This window comes from Pyxicephalus adspersus, chromosome 4, assembly GCF_032062135.1.
Source record: "Pyxicephalus adspersus chromosome 4, UCB_Pads_2.0, whole genome shotgun sequence".
NCBI lineage: Eukaryota > Metazoa > Chordata > Amphibia > Anura > Pyxicephalidae > Pyxicephalus > Pyxicephalus adspersus.
The window spans coordinates 112512198-112527767 of NC_092861.1; the positions used below are offsets into that span (position 1 = coordinate 112512198).

The 15570-nt window shown below is 37.2% G+C and overlaps 1 protein-coding gene across 5 annotated transcripts in view; it reads right to left on the reverse strand.

Moving 5' to 3' along the window:
• The window catches only part of ADGRG6 (adhesion G protein-coupled receptor G6), a 108184-nt gene extending 107177 nt beyond the window's left edge, over positions 1-1007 (reverse strand). For 2 of the 5 annotated variants that reach the window (XM_072409304.1, XM_072409303.1), the window contains exon 1: positions 212-1003. In XM_072409304.1, the coding sequence (XP_072265405.1) occupies positions 212-213 (2 nt within the window). In that variant the 5' untranslated portion in view covers positions 214-1003. Of the gene's footprint in view, positions 1-211 lie in introns of all 5 variants that reach the window. The other 3 variants (XM_072409300.1, XM_072409302.1, XM_072409301.1) reach the window with 3 other exon arrangements.
• Positions 1008-15570: the final 14563 nt, after the last annotated feature.

Genomic DNA, 15570 nt, shown 5'->3' on the forward strand with positions numbered 1-15570 from the left:
CAAAGGTTCTACATTTTCTAAATGACAGGAGAGATCTGAAAAACTACAACTGTTCCATAACCCAACCAGGGGAAAAAAAGTGCCATCTGGTCACTTAGCACAAGTTTGTAAAGTTATCAGGGCAACTGGTTAGTGTAGTACTAGAAGTAGCAGGATGACCTGAGAAAAGGGTTTATTAGAAAAGTCATGTAGATCATATGCTGGCACTTACATTGCTGTGATCAGAGTCTATTCCACCATCTGGAGGCAGGTGGGCAGCATTTTGGAGGCTGGGGTAGTAGGCAGTAGGGTTCTATCCAGCAGACTCCAGAAGTTTGTCGATCACAGAGGTTTTGGAGAGATCTGGGCTGCCTTGTAGGTTTCTGTTCTTCCTGCTGATCGTCTGCAGTGCTCAGTCCTCAGTGCTGTGTCAGTGCTGCCTCTTACAACAAGTGCAGCTCAGTTTCACATTACATGACTTGGGTTGCAGACTGTAAACCTGCTCCTGTTTTGGGCTGAGCCTCTAACTACAAAGAGAATGAATGGAAGCTCTGAATTCCAGGCTGCTTATCTCTGTACAGCTCCCAAAAATCATCCAAGCAGAGTCCTGAAATAAAGGGAGAGCTGTCAGTGCCTAAAGATTGTAGTCCTTGCAGAGGTGCTTCCTAGGACTGTGTGGCACTCCTCCTTTCTCAGCTTTCTATCTCCTTCCTGACCTTATTCTGGGTCATTGTTTAGTAGAACAGCCTTTCACTATAGTGAGCAGTTTCTTCCTCCCTCTGCTTCTTTTATGTTACTGATTAGTCCCAAGCTGTCCACACTTTTTCATTTCAGAGGTTGTCATACTTTCATCCTTCTCTGTAGTTCTTTATGCTGGATGTCTTCTCATCAATGGATAGTCTTTTCCCTCCTTCAGCCTGGCAGGTGGTGGGGGCTGTAGGCTGTGCTGGATGGGACACTTCACAAGCTGCTACTTCTGTAGCCTCCCTTGTTATTAATGACTTTTTACTGAGTCAGTGCTCAGACTTTTTCTATACTAGACAGAGCCCGACCCTACTATGTCAGCAGTACTCCGCCTCAAAATAAATCATCCCCATCTGCCACTGGGTATCTATGCCCACTGCACCCTGCACTAACCTCTACCTTGTATTTATATAGCGTGAACATGTTATGCAGCGCTTTACAAATTCCATAGTCATGTCACTAGCTGTCTCTTAAAGAGGAACTAAACCCAAAAGTCCCTAAAACCAAAAAAATACACTTACCTTCAATCCCGAGGGAGGGATCCATCCGGGGGTCTCTTCCCTTGGGTCCTGCGTCGTCCCGGCATCCGTCCATGAGCTGGCGCTCCAGGCGCCACCATCTTTCTCTCTTTTTACGGGTTCTTCTTCCTACTTCACCTTACCCAGGCGCAACATCAGGTGACATAGGATGAAAAAAAAATTACAGATCTCACTGCGCATGCCCCACAAAAAGGCCCCTTCTGCGCATGCCTGAGATGCTCGGGCATGTGCAGAAAGAGCACCCAAGAGCCTCCCGGGATGCCTGACGTAGGTATCCCGGGAGGCTTTGTACGCCCATTCATTCTCGATTGCTTGGCAGTCAAAAATGAGGGGGCAGTGCTGCACCTTTTTTTTATATAAAAAAAAGTGTTGCACTTATTACAAAAAAAAAACAGAATTTTCACTTAACATAAAAGGGTTGTCTATCCTGTTTGCAATCTTCTGCATGCACAGCTTAGTGTACAAATTCACTTGGAATAAATGAACATTTGTCTACATGCATGAGAGTTATGTCATTTTTTCCTGGTCAATCTTGATGGCTTAGGATCCCAAAAAGGTGCTGGTGAAGATGTTTGTGTCAGCAAATAAGCAAGGGCAGGTAAGTTTGATGTCTTTGTGCTAGACATGAATGAAGTCCTGTCTACATGCATGAGAGTTACGTCATTCTATCCTTGCCAAACCTGATGTCTGAAGATCTAAAAAGGTGCTGGCAAAGATATTGGCGTCGACAAAAGAGTGAGGGGAGGTAAATGTAATGCTTTGTTGCTGGAAATGAATGAACTCTTGTGTACATGCATTAAAGTTGCATCATTCCATTTTGTCCAATCCTGATGGCTGAAGATCCCAAAATTTTGCTATTGAATATGACCTATGCAGTGTATCTGCATTTACATGTTTTTTCTTCTTTTATTGGAGCTACGTTCTACATTTTTTCAAGTGGTACTCCCACAGTTTACCTATCTTTGAGACATTTGCTTGCAGTAGTGTTGCATATTTTTCAGACACAACATGCAGCATGCAATCTATTAGAAAAGCAGTAAAAAAGTACTGCTTCCATCTGCAAGCAAAGACAATTACCATCACTTACCTCTACCTGGTGTTTATTGGCAACTGCCTGGCACTAGGGGACAGTAACAGTTTTTAATTGCCACTCTGAATATAGTGCTAGTGTTAGCACTGAAAGAGTAGCAGAAAATACATTTTGTCAAGATAGAAAAAAAAGTTGTTGTACAAAATACTTTAGGGTCTATTTAATGCACAGTAGCCCAAATAGCATCCATTGCTCCATTGCAGTACCATTTATTTTAGCCTTACATGTTAGTGTATGCATGACGTGGACTCTTGGTATTGCCTATCCAGTGGTGGGGTCCTTTGGTGGACGCTGCAGGAATGGATGAACAGTCCTCCACACCTGGAAATAGGTCAAGAGACCTGGACAGTGTGAGTATTTTTTGCTTTAAAAGTAAGAGAAGAGGAAACCTTACAGGATTGGGGTGAGAGGAAGATGTGGGGAAATTTAGATTTTTGCCTAGAAAGGAACTTTATTACTAACAGAAGATAGAGTGCACACATTCAAGAAGAAAGGCTGGTACACAAAAATTTGTATTGTTAGAAATGTTCTTTCATGATGGTTTCCAGAAAAGCTAGAACGAAAAAGCTCTTTAGGCATAGAGCTGCTAAGTCCTTTGAAAAAGTGAAGTGGGGGGGAAAGAAGCAGCCCACCCCATCCACTCACTTAGGTCATGCCTGGTCCACCATGGCAGGTTTCCTAAATGACACCAGGGGACCACTGTACATACGATAGATTTTCATCCAGGATAATTATAGAAATAATTATCTAGCATAGTTTGCGTTTCTTCTTTTAAATATTCATTAACTATATCAGGCCTGTACTGATTATTTCAGTTCTGTTTCATGCCTGGAAGAAACTTCATTTTTAAAGCTGTTCAGAAAACTCTGTCTACAAATAATCATTAAAAGTGTTATCAACAGCACAGTTCTTTTTTTCTTGGTAGTTTTTTTATCAGTTTCTAAACACATCAAGATGTGGTTTCAGTTTATTTTTGGCTACATGTACCCATGTTGTGGTAGAGATGAGTAAATTGGTTTTAAAGCATCAAGTATACGGAAACTGCAAAGGTTTTCATTTCTTCATTTTTTCATGCTTTTCACAGTACTCATGTTAATTTGTCTAGTCTGTTGAGAATCACACAAGTAATTCCAATAAAGCATGGATGAGCACACACCTCATCTATCATGTGTTTACGCTATCACATTTAGTCAATTAATAAGCTCTGATCTAGTATGTGTACAGCAGTCTGATGTTGTTTATCTATACATCTTGGTAGATCAATGAATGACTAAGCAGGAACAACCATAGTACTTTCCTATGGAAGAGGGCACAGCGGGGTGCCACTTGCTTATTCCCCCTCCGCCCTTCTTCATAAAACAGAATGCTTCTGTGTATAGTTGATTCTCCTGACACTGGGAAGGTTCACAAAGAATTTTTTTTACAGTCAAATAAAACCAACGTTTGTGGAGCGTCTGGAATGGACTGGAACGCAGGATTGTTTATGTAAAAAAAAAAAACAACAGCCATATCTACAGTTCCTTGATCTTTGTAAGAGATAAGAGATCTCTTTCAAAAGATACAACAGGCCTCCTGAGTCAGAGACAAATCTCTCCAATCATTGTGGGCATGAGCTGTGCTGGTTGCAATGCTACATGATTGATTCTGTTGAGGGTGTTTCATTCCTCTCCAGTAATACCATTATGGCATTGAAGCAATATTGAGTTCTTACTAAGGGCCCACCAGCCTGAACTGTTGCTACAAGGCAGACAAGACTGATTCTTACTGAATATTTTCTCCAATTTTGGGCCATTCTCTGTAAACCATAGAGATGGTTATACAAAATCCCAGCAGATCAGCACTTTTTGAAATTTTCAGACCAGCACCACTGACACCAACAACCATGCTATGTTCGAAGTCAGTTAAGACACATTTCTACCGCATTCTGATGCTCAGTTTGAACTTCATCAGGTCTTTTTGACAATGTCTACATGTCTAAATGCATGATCCTAAATGCACTGCCATGTGATTGGATGATTAATATACTTATGTTAACAGCATTTGAACAGGTTTACCTAATAAAGTGGCCAGTCCTGGTATGTAATGTATACATAATTTGCATATACAACCATTTCACATTTTTTAATTTTTTGAACCTGTTATCTAAAAGCACAAAACAATGACTGTATATTTGCCCTAACAAATAATACTTAACTTGTTCGGATAAATTAAAAATGAGGGAAATATTCCATGTCAGATGTATCATAGAACTGTAAAAACGTATCCGGTAAGGAAGGGGGTTAAGTATGATGTTTCTTGGGTGGTCATAGTGACCCTGGCAAAGGGGCAACAAATTTGCTAAAATTTGTGGCTAAGCTCCCGCCTCCTATCTGTTCCACAAGGCCAGGTATGTAGTAGAACATATCTCTTTCTGTGGTTCTTCCCAGCGAGCTCAAGGTCTGCATTGTGTCTTGCACTGAAAAGGGGTCAATAGGAGGAACCACAGTGGTCAATGGACCTCTGTTCGACCAGGCGGAGGAGATGAATCAGATGGCGGCATCCTAACTACAGAGACAAGCTTAAGCAAACAGGTCCATGGACAGGAATGTATCATACCACTTTTATCTCAGGTTAGGACCCTTTTTATTCTGCTGATTCCAGACAGGGTTACTTTAAAGTGTATCGTAAGAGAAATCTTTTTGAGTGTTTTGGGTAAGGACTAAATAAAATCCTTGTTTTTTTTATTAATGTTATCTGTTTACATCTGGGGGGACTTTCCTTCACAATTTCTAAGCACAACACAAATTGAAAGTAGATATCTCTAATGCAAAGGAAATCCTTTCATCTGTCACAGTAACAGGTATCCCTGTAAGGTAAGGATTTCACTTTCTACTTCTGATATTTCTGTTCTGACAGCTCAAAATTACCCCTTACCTTCAGTCCTGATTGCAATGGTTACTAGGACAAATAAAGTCCCCAGCAGAGGTTCTCACAAAGGTTCTGACCTTTCTCATCTCACATGCATTTTACATGTGATAAAACAAAAACATCTTTGTGGATGGGACTTTTTAATGCAGTCTATATAGAAAAAGAACAAAAGTATCTATACACTGTGTAGATATTTGAAATATTTCCTCCTAATATCTACAAAACAAACATATCATTTAATATCTCAAATAGAATAATTTTATGGTAATGCCTTGGTTATATTGCAGAGGATTCCCGCCTACTAGTTAAATGTTAAAGCATCAGTGAAAGGTTGTGTATTTAGGAGTTAGAGACCTCAGTTGAAAAAAAATGTATTTTCAGCTACAAATATATAGATGATTTTAAAATATGTACAAAAAAAAAGGTAATGGTAAGTTTCATTTAAAATACCCTTGAAATGCATTCTAGGCGCACAACCTGATTAGTTAAGTTTTTTTCTACAGGTGCTACATTTGTCCACCAAGTCCCCATTGTTGGTCTGATAACCCATTGTGAATTGCTTTCTGTTGTATTTATGTAAAAAAAAGACTACTAAGCAGTGTGAGCAGTTCCCCATATCCATCAACCATCCAGAAACCTGCCTTGGCTTTCTGAAAGTACCTGATAATACAGGAACCAGAGCATAGGAGGCAATGTACTCCAAGTCTGGGGAAGATAGGCTGTCATGGGTGAACCTGGGTGATCCAGGTGGATTTTTTCTAATCATTTGCTATTATTTGGCAAATGTTATCAATTCTGGATTAGATTCATTCCAGGTTTTCTGGATCACCTGGGTTTGTCCAATCTAGTCTATCTTCTACAACTTTGAAGAGCTTCATTAAATCAAACTCTATCTGGCAGTCTATGGTTTTTCTGGATTTTGGCTACATAGACAATAAAAATTAGATTAGGGCAAATTGAATTAACAGACTTTAGCTTATTTATTTGTAATGCTTACTGGATAGTAATAATAAGTTAATATTTATTTTTTCCATAGTTGCCTGAAATTGCTGTTCTTATTACATCAAATTATATTATAGTACTTCACCTACACATAAAGATATGATCAAATTTTGATTTTTTTTTAGTGCAAACATGAAAAACATCAGTAGTTCCCATGTGGAAGTTAAGGTGGTAATTGTGCTTCAGTTATGTTAAGTTTCTTCATTTCAATGCCAATGGAGTTGCCATGACCCATATGCCCTGATTCATCAATAAAATCCGCGCTCCCTGGACGCGCGTACGTTCGCGCTTCCAGCGCGCCGGTTTCCCGCGGTCCGTAATCGAGTGCGCTCGTACACTCGCCCCCTCACTGCCAGCCGGATTCCTGCCTTCATAATAATGAGCAATAGGGGTCGTGAATCTGCCACTTAAGGCGATTAGATTTCAGCTGCGCAATTAAGGAGGATCTGTTAAGCTGTCAATGGTGAGATCATAGCAATTAATTAGCGCACACCTGCTCTCTGTTCTGTGCGTATCTACAGTCCATTACAGGTCAATTAGAATCTTTAATGCTTCATCTTCTTTTGTGTAAAAATGAGTGATTTTAAAATATGCTTTTTTTTTAGCGCACATACATGTTTTAAACATTTGAACAGCACAAACATTTTTTTTTTAGGGCTCAGGGTATTATGTGTGCCATTAGAAAGAATGATTTTTTAGGGGAACAGTGACTTTTAATGCAAGCGCTCCAGTGTAAAGCTGCCAGACATGCGTGGCTCCGGCCGCGAGCTCATTCAGTTGCTGAATTGCGCGACGGCTTACGATTTCGGGTCGCGAATACGAATGCGCGAGCGAGCTTCTGATTTTGCTTGATGAATCAGGGCCATAGAGTTTAGAACACAAGTACACAGAGAAGAAATGAGGAAAGTTGCCAAGTGTGAGAATGAAATAAAATCATCAACCTCACTGAAGGAACTGCAAAGTTCTTGCTTTTCTCTATTTGTTGGATACCTAAAACAATTTTTTGTCCCTTGATATAGTTGCCTTCAATTCCTATCTGTCAGAAATGACAGCAGGACTTGCTATATAAATTGATCATTTGTAGACGTTGCTGAGGTCTAACTCGGTGCTGCTTAATAAACACAAAAGGAATAGAATTATACAAAAATACTTTTTGACCTGCAAATGAATTAAGCAAAATATGCTGGTCAAACCAAGCTGTTAATAACCCTTAGTTTACCCAAATCAATCCTCATTAGGCCTTTTGCCCCTTTTCACTCTTAATTTTTTTTTTTTGTTTTATATGTGTTATTATAAGCATTAACATTTAGTTTTTGTTCGAATTGTTCATTCATTTTTTTCAGGGTTACATAAACAAAAACACAACTGAAATAACTTTGTATTTGTACTGAAAGTATGTATTTTTCCTATTTCCCCAAAAGATTAAAATAATTTTCACTGGATAATATCACTAAAAGAAAGTCTTGCTTGGTCTTAAAAAAATAAATGATTAATTTTATTTTTTTCATGCAATTAAAAAGGGTATTACATTACAGCATTACAAAAAATGTAAAATGCGCTCTGGTCTGTAACCAGTGTACAGGTGTAAGAGCTCTGAACCGATAAAAAAAATTCAAATATAATTCAAAAGTAGAGTCATGGTGGTTACACTTTCACGTCGTATCTTGTGCCTGTTTTTTTTCAAACTGTATTACTGAAACACAATCGTAGTTTTACATATATACATATATATATATATATATATATATATTTATATATATATATATTTATATATAATATGTTGGTGGATTGGTGGATAAAGGTGTTAGATTAGATCTGCTGATATATCAGTAAGGACTTGATAGTGTGATTAGAAGGTCCATGGAATACCAGTTTTTATAATAATAAAAAGATAGCCCTAGATAGACACATTGCGCCTGATTTATTAAAGCTTGCCAGGGTTGGAGAGGATACACTTTCATCAGTGAAGCTTGGAAACTTGTATTGAATCTGGTCCAGGATCCAAAACATTTGCTAGCAAATAGCAAATGACTTTGAAGAAATTCATTCAAGGTTTGATAGATCACCCAGCTTCACTGATAAAAGTGTATCCTCTCCAGCTTTGGAGCTCTTTAATAAATCAGGCCCATTATATTTAGTAATGGCTTATTATTATTTAAATAGTATCTACGTAAGCTTCAAAGAATACAAATAAAGTAAGTAAAGACTGCTAATTTAAAGAGGAACTTATCTCTGGAAACTGTGCAGATAGGGATCAAAGACTAACCACCAATATTGCCTGTGACCTCCTTCCAATAGATATTTCCCTATTTATGTTTTACGTCTTGGACCATGCCTTGTGGCATGAATTGTCTCTTCGCCTTTGTAGAGGAAGGGTTTGGCTTCTTTATGACCAATCCTGAAAAATGAACAGTGAGCAGTATAATAATGACAATCCTATCTCATTCCAAATAATTTAGGTCTATCAGTCTGATACAGTGCATAAAACCTTCACATATTCTACATAATTCTCACCTAAAGTTAGTGAGTGTTTTAGGTGTCAAATATACAAAGAATAGGTTGCTTGACCAGAAGCAAGGGATTACCCACATAAATGATGAGCCATATAGCTGACTGGACAGTAATATTACATAGGACATAAAAAGAGTTTGTTTTAGATTCAAAAGTCAAAAAATAATATATCGTATTTTTGTAAATTAGAGGTGTGTCTGTTAAGGCCAGATAAGCATGTTAGAAATGAAAGAGAAAATATTTATACAGAAACTTCCAGGTTTAGCTGTGGCTGTGCACCTATCCACATAAACCTGACCTCTCATACATTTTAGTTTTGTGTTAACAAATTGGAGTTGTACAATTGCTTATCACCTGTGACTACAAGTCCTGCCTCCTAATGTAGACACATAGTTTCCTTTATACGTCAGTGATGTTGGACATCTGGGTAGTCTGGCAACTATTGTTCTTTCCACTTTGGAGGTCATATGGTGACATCTGATTAACCACCCCCTCCCCCATGACTGGCTTAATTGGTGGCCTGTTGGGAAATGAAAGGAAATAACTGTAATGTATTTTGCAAGCACATTTGGTAGATATGGAGACCTTAAAATAAACAATACTGGTTAAAGTTATACACTACAATAAAGCTTTCATAAAACGTTTTTTTATCTCATTATTCATATAAAAAAGCAGTATAAAGGAAATACAGTGAAGAAAAAAGTACTTATGGGTTAAATCAATCCTGTTTTGCTTATTTTTCATGGTCCACATAACTAGGGGTGCAGGTGGAAATGTATCTTTTGCTTACACACATGGACTACGGGGTATCCCTCACTTTAATCTCAGAAAGTTAGGAGGAATCATTTAGAATACTGTAGTTTAGTTTATTAGAATTATTTTTCATGTATACTTAAATAATGTGTTAATCATTTTTTAAAACATTTTTCAATTTCAGTTTTGCTAGCTAGATTTATATGGTGCAGATGCAATTCTTGTATATGACCTAATTGAAAGATTTATACTTATACTTTACCATATCTATAATTAAACAGTACACTTAAATCCACTGTAACAAAACTGAGTTTTTTTTCCAAAATGCATAATGTTTTTAACATATTTGTTTTAAAAGTTTCTGAATCTGGATAAAGGTAAAAATAATAAACTCGGCAATACCTACATTATTTTAGACCCAATGACATAATCACTGGGTTTCCTTGCTCTATGAAATGAAGGCAGATCTTGCCTGGTAGGAGGGGACAGTTGGGTGTTGTCCATAGCTTTCGTAAGAAAAAAAAAACGCAGTACTTTACATCAGTCTTTCATTCATTCATTCATTCACAACGTGATCCAAAGTTTCAAGAATAGGGCAGGTCTGGTTACTGGAAGGAGTTCCTAATTATCAAAATGCTTACTGAGTGCTGTCTAACAGGAGGAGCAGGCATTTCTAGGCAGGCTGAATTTGCATGCAGACTACCCAAGGTAACACCCAAATATTATGCGGCTTTCATGATTTAAACTGGAATCTGAAATCCAATGAGTAATAGGGGTGGGCAGGTTATTGTCAAACTATGGAGGAAATGGTGCCAGACATCCTCCAGCCAAGGAATAGGATTGGCTCTGACTTGCTTCAGCTTAAAATATACATTATGATAACCTTGCAGTGTGCAGTGAAATCACAACTGATAGGGAACCTTATTTTTCTTTTTTTGAGTGGACCCATGGAACCAACCATGGGACAACAACCCAAAAAGCTGAAAATCCTTGCAGCAACACATACAGGCAGCTCTAAAGAGTCCAAGGTGCCCCTGCATCCGTTCAGCATTTGCATCCATGTCAGATAGCATAGTGATGTAGTGGCCAGCAGAAAGAACCACAATACCCATCAGTGACATGTTGGATACTGATAGAAGAGCCCCCCGAAAAATGTATCCCTACTCCTACACACAAAAAGACTGATATAACACATGTTCTTTATCATTGTGCTTTGAGTTTTATTTCATTTCATTTGAAGGGCCAGTGTCTTTTCAAACTTTTTAATGTATATTTGCTTAATTTTCTTAGGCGGGGGGGGGGGGGTCTTGGGGTAGGTTGGCCTGGTCCTTAAAGCTTCACTTTAATACCTACACTGGGGAAAAATTTTGAACAAATTTTTTGTTGACCTCAATTTTTAAGCTTATTTACATCAAAATAGGTATGCTGATTCTGAAAGTGCAGTTAGTTTTTCTTCACGTCAGGTTTTTTCTCTACTGCTTATATTAATTAGATTACCGTAGCGTGGATATGTATAGGCTGCTTATTTATACGCAAGACAGTGTGGTCGGAGGTTGTGCGCCATTCTCGTTTCTTGTCGTGACTAAGTGCCTAAACAACCCTGATTCACTTTGTTATATCTGTGTCAGTTTCACCATTCCCAGTCAAAGAGTGAAAATCAGCACATTTGTAGAGCAAGTCTATTTGGCATATTTCAAATTTAAACTTGGTGATCAAGATAAGTCTTGGGCCCCTCATAAGGTGTGCAAAAAGTGTGTTGAGGGTTTACGTATGTGGACAAAGGGAACACGTGGTAGGATGTCATTTGGTATACCTATGGTTTGGTGAGAGCCAGGAGATCATTTCAGTCAGTGTTAGTTTTGTATAGTGAAAACTTCAGGATATAACTAGAAAAAAAATTTAACATAGAGTATCCTAGCCTACCATCGGCTATACGCTCGGTGGCTCATTTAAATGAAATCACAGTGCTGGTTACACTACCCTCTCTTGAAGAACATGATTATGGTGATGAACTAGGTGACAACAATGTTTGAAATTGAGTTTGAAATTGAAGAGGACTCTGTTCGTAAGGGATTTTAACAGCATGAGTTTAGTGGTTTGGTACGTGATTTGGGACTATCGAAGAAGGACTCAGAACTCCTAGCATTAAGATTGCGTAAGAAAAACTTACTTGAAAAAGAAACAAAGGTATTGTACTTTTGAACCAGAAAAATTGCATTTCTGCAGTACTTTAGAACCGACAGTGGCTTTGTGTATTGCCATAACATACCTGGTTTAATAGAGGAATTGGGAATCCCAATCTAAAACTCAATTGAATGGCGACTATTCATCGATAGCTCAAAGCGGAGCTTAAAGTGTGTCCTCCTTCACAATGGCAAAATATTTGGGTCATAATTGGCCATTTAGTTTCTCTTTGTGAAGAATATGCAGCCATAAAGAGAGTCATTGAGTTGTTGCAATATCACCAACACAATTGAGTCATCTGTGTTGACCTTAAAATGGTATGCTTCCTTCTTGGTCAGCAACGGAGATACACCAAGTATCCCTGTTATCTGTGCATGTCGGACAGCAGAGCTCGTGGGAGGCATCGAGTGGAAAGGAATTGGCCTCCAAGATGAGCCACTTGTTGACAGAACGAATATTATATTCCCACCTCTGCACATAAAACTGGGTCTGATGAAGCAGTTCACTAAAACTGGGGTCATTTCTGGATTCACCACCTAAAAATTAGTAAAAAACAAGCAAAAGATCTAACTCAACAAAAAATGCGTTCCCCAGTGTTATTTTTCTTCTTTATACATTTTCAGTTATTTACGGCTTTACCCTTTTTAGTTGTACTTGTATTTTTTAGTTGTATTTCATGCCTGGATAGTATGTAAAGTTGTATCTATAAACACAATTTCCAGAAAACACAGCTTCACAGCCACTTGAGAAAGCAGAAGTGGAACACATCACTATTTAGTAGATACATTTCTATTTATCATTAAACATAGATGAGTTTGCGTAGCCAGTATTATTATAACTTTGTTGTTAGCAGACTTGTCTTGGATCCAAAGGGAGATTATCACTTATCAAACAGGTATATCAAAATGCTTTTGAAGGTATATAATGTTACCCAACCAAAAGGGAGCAAATATGAAAAGTTTATTGTTGAGATCATCAGCTACTTGATGGGCCAGAAGCTTGAAGCCTTATTTATTTTCGGCATACAAACTTGTTGTATTTTGTGCCTAGGTAGTATGTAAAGTTGGGTTAAAAAAACAGTAGGGCTAAGCTTCAAAGCCACATTAGAAAGAAGAAGTTGACCTCATCTGAATCCAACATTTGTTTTTTTATGTTTAATACTACCAGTTCTGCTTTCCAAGTGCTGTTTTAAAATGGTACATGAACGGTGTCTATTTGTCCCAGAGCCATTTTAAATTGGGATCCGGAGCTAGATCTGTATTACACCCTGGAGCTGAAACAATTTTGATCCAAATATTTATACAATATATATTTAGAATCTAAACATATTTATTTTTGCCAACTTTGCCAATTACCTCTGATGAAAATATCTGAGGATGTGTAGGTTGCCTATGAGGAATTTTACAAAAAATCCATTCTAGCTTTGCTGGCTCATCTAGGTGCTGGCTCAGTCCAGGTGATAGGTGATAGTCTATCTTCTCCAGACCTAAAGAGCTTTAATAAATCAGACCCTATATGTGCTTTTTACTTGGCAGGAATATGTATTTTATTTGATTTCAGAATCAGTGAATGACATTCATCAGTGGCAGATCCTGGGAAACACTATAAGTAAGTAACTATTGGATAACTTCCCAAAAAAACTACAGAAACCCTTAAGGAAAACTTGTATACATTTTTAATCCCTACTTTTCAGAATTCTGTTTATTTTGACATGTATTCCAGTACATTAGATGTAAAACCATTGTTGTCAGGGCATTTCTTAACATAATAATAATAATAATAATAATTCTGTAGGATGGGGAGAAACATCATTTGGTTATGAAAAATAATTGAAAACCATTTGCCATTCTTTTGTCATGGAGAGCATTTGCAGAACATGTCTGGGTTAGAATTATATTTTTTAATTGTCAGTTTGCTGTCTTTTTACCTTCACACACATTGTTCACATCATAGTTTTCCATTCAGTTTGTATCTAATACTAATAACGTAAAGCTTTAACTACAATTTGTTGTGTGTACCCAAAGTTCTTTGTCCTACAGAATTATGCCATTCCAACCTTTAGATAAAGATTACAGGTAAAGGTAATGTTCATGAGTCTTATACCTATTTTTTACAATTAGGAACAAGTGAAATCATTTAGGACTGCATAGTCAAATACTAGAAACTAGACAGGCTGCATTCTTCCTTTAATTGTTTTTACTAAACCATTCATTTTTATTTTTAGTCATGTTAACACTTTTCGTTGTTTTTTTTTTTCAGTTCACGTCACAAGTGTCAAAGCTAACATAGGTGACCTTTTTTTAAAAAAAAAAAATTTAACTTTTCTTTTATTGCATATTGTTAGGTTGCCACAACAAAAACATACAAAATGTGGAATTAGTCTAAAAACAAAGAATTTTGAAACATTAGTGCTGAAGTTTTAGGAATCATAATAATTACAGTAATGAGATAATCTAAAGCAGAACATTTTCCTTTATTTATGTGCCTAATGTTCATTCTAACATTTTTAGTTTGTCTTAAATTTTATAACTAAATACATATATTATATTATATGCTCCAAAACATAGCTATATCTAAGACTTCAGTAAACAGATATCTAAAAGTATTTATTAATAAATTGTATAATAATGCATGCTAAAAAAATGTAGCTATACCTAAGACTTATGTAAACAGGTATCTGGAAAAAATATTTTTGTATTGGGACTAGGTGACAGGTTTTCACTTGTTGGTACTATCATATAGACATCTGAGGATTTTATTAACATTTTGGTTTTCCACTTCTAATCTTTCTCTGTCTGAAGTGTACACATGTACATAAACTAAGGAATATATTACCATCTCTTTTAAGATGAAGATAAATCTCTTTAATCACATTGGATTATTTGGGCAATTCTCTATTACCTCCCAATTGTAGGCCATTTGCTGGATAGAGCTACTTATGGGCCTCAAATTTCAACAACGAGAAGTATAAGTAGAACTTTTAATCAATTTAGATTGATTGAAAAACTTGGAGCAGAAATTCCGACACTTTTCACTGAAATTCAACCTTATTATTTAAACTTATTTTGTCGACTTTTTGGCCTAGAAGTGTATAACATACCTGTCTTTGCTGATCAAAAATGCTTTTTCTTTTCATTAATTTTATTTTCTGTTTTGTTTTTGGTTTATATTTTCATAGCAAATATTTATTTGGTTAATAAAATATCCTGTGACCTTTTGATACTATTGATTTTGCCAGTGATTTTGTCATTTAGCAACAGAAATGCAGTGTGGAAACACTGGCCGCCATCAGGTTTTTGTGGTTGACCTTATTTCACTGAGCATTGTAATTGATGTGGATTATACTACTAGTGACATGATTAAAGATAGATTTACTTCTAAGGACATTACTAAACATAGTTTTAAAGTAATAAAGTGTGTGTTTTAAAGGTTTTAAAAGTGTGGTAATTTGTTTTATTTGTTTGTGGTGGTAAGTAAGGGGTACTTATGTATCTGTGTCCTTATTCCACTGGTAGGAGGTGGTTATCTGGTCACTCCCAATAAAGTGGGCTTCCAAATTCTATTATAAGCCTACTCATATTACTGTATTTTTCGCTCCATAAGATGCACTTTTTTAACACCATATGTGGGGGGGAAATGTCTGTGTGTCTTATGGAGCAAATCTTGCTGCACAGCCAGCCCCGGCTGCAGTACCTTCAGCAGCCACCGGGTGGCAGAGGTTACAGCTGCACCACGGGAAAGGGGATATTCATGGGGCTGCTCGGTGCAGAGGGACCTACAAAGCCTACACAGGAGGAGGCTGTAATGATAGGACATCCTCCATGTGGAGGGTAGAAAACTGCATTATATAATACTGGTTCA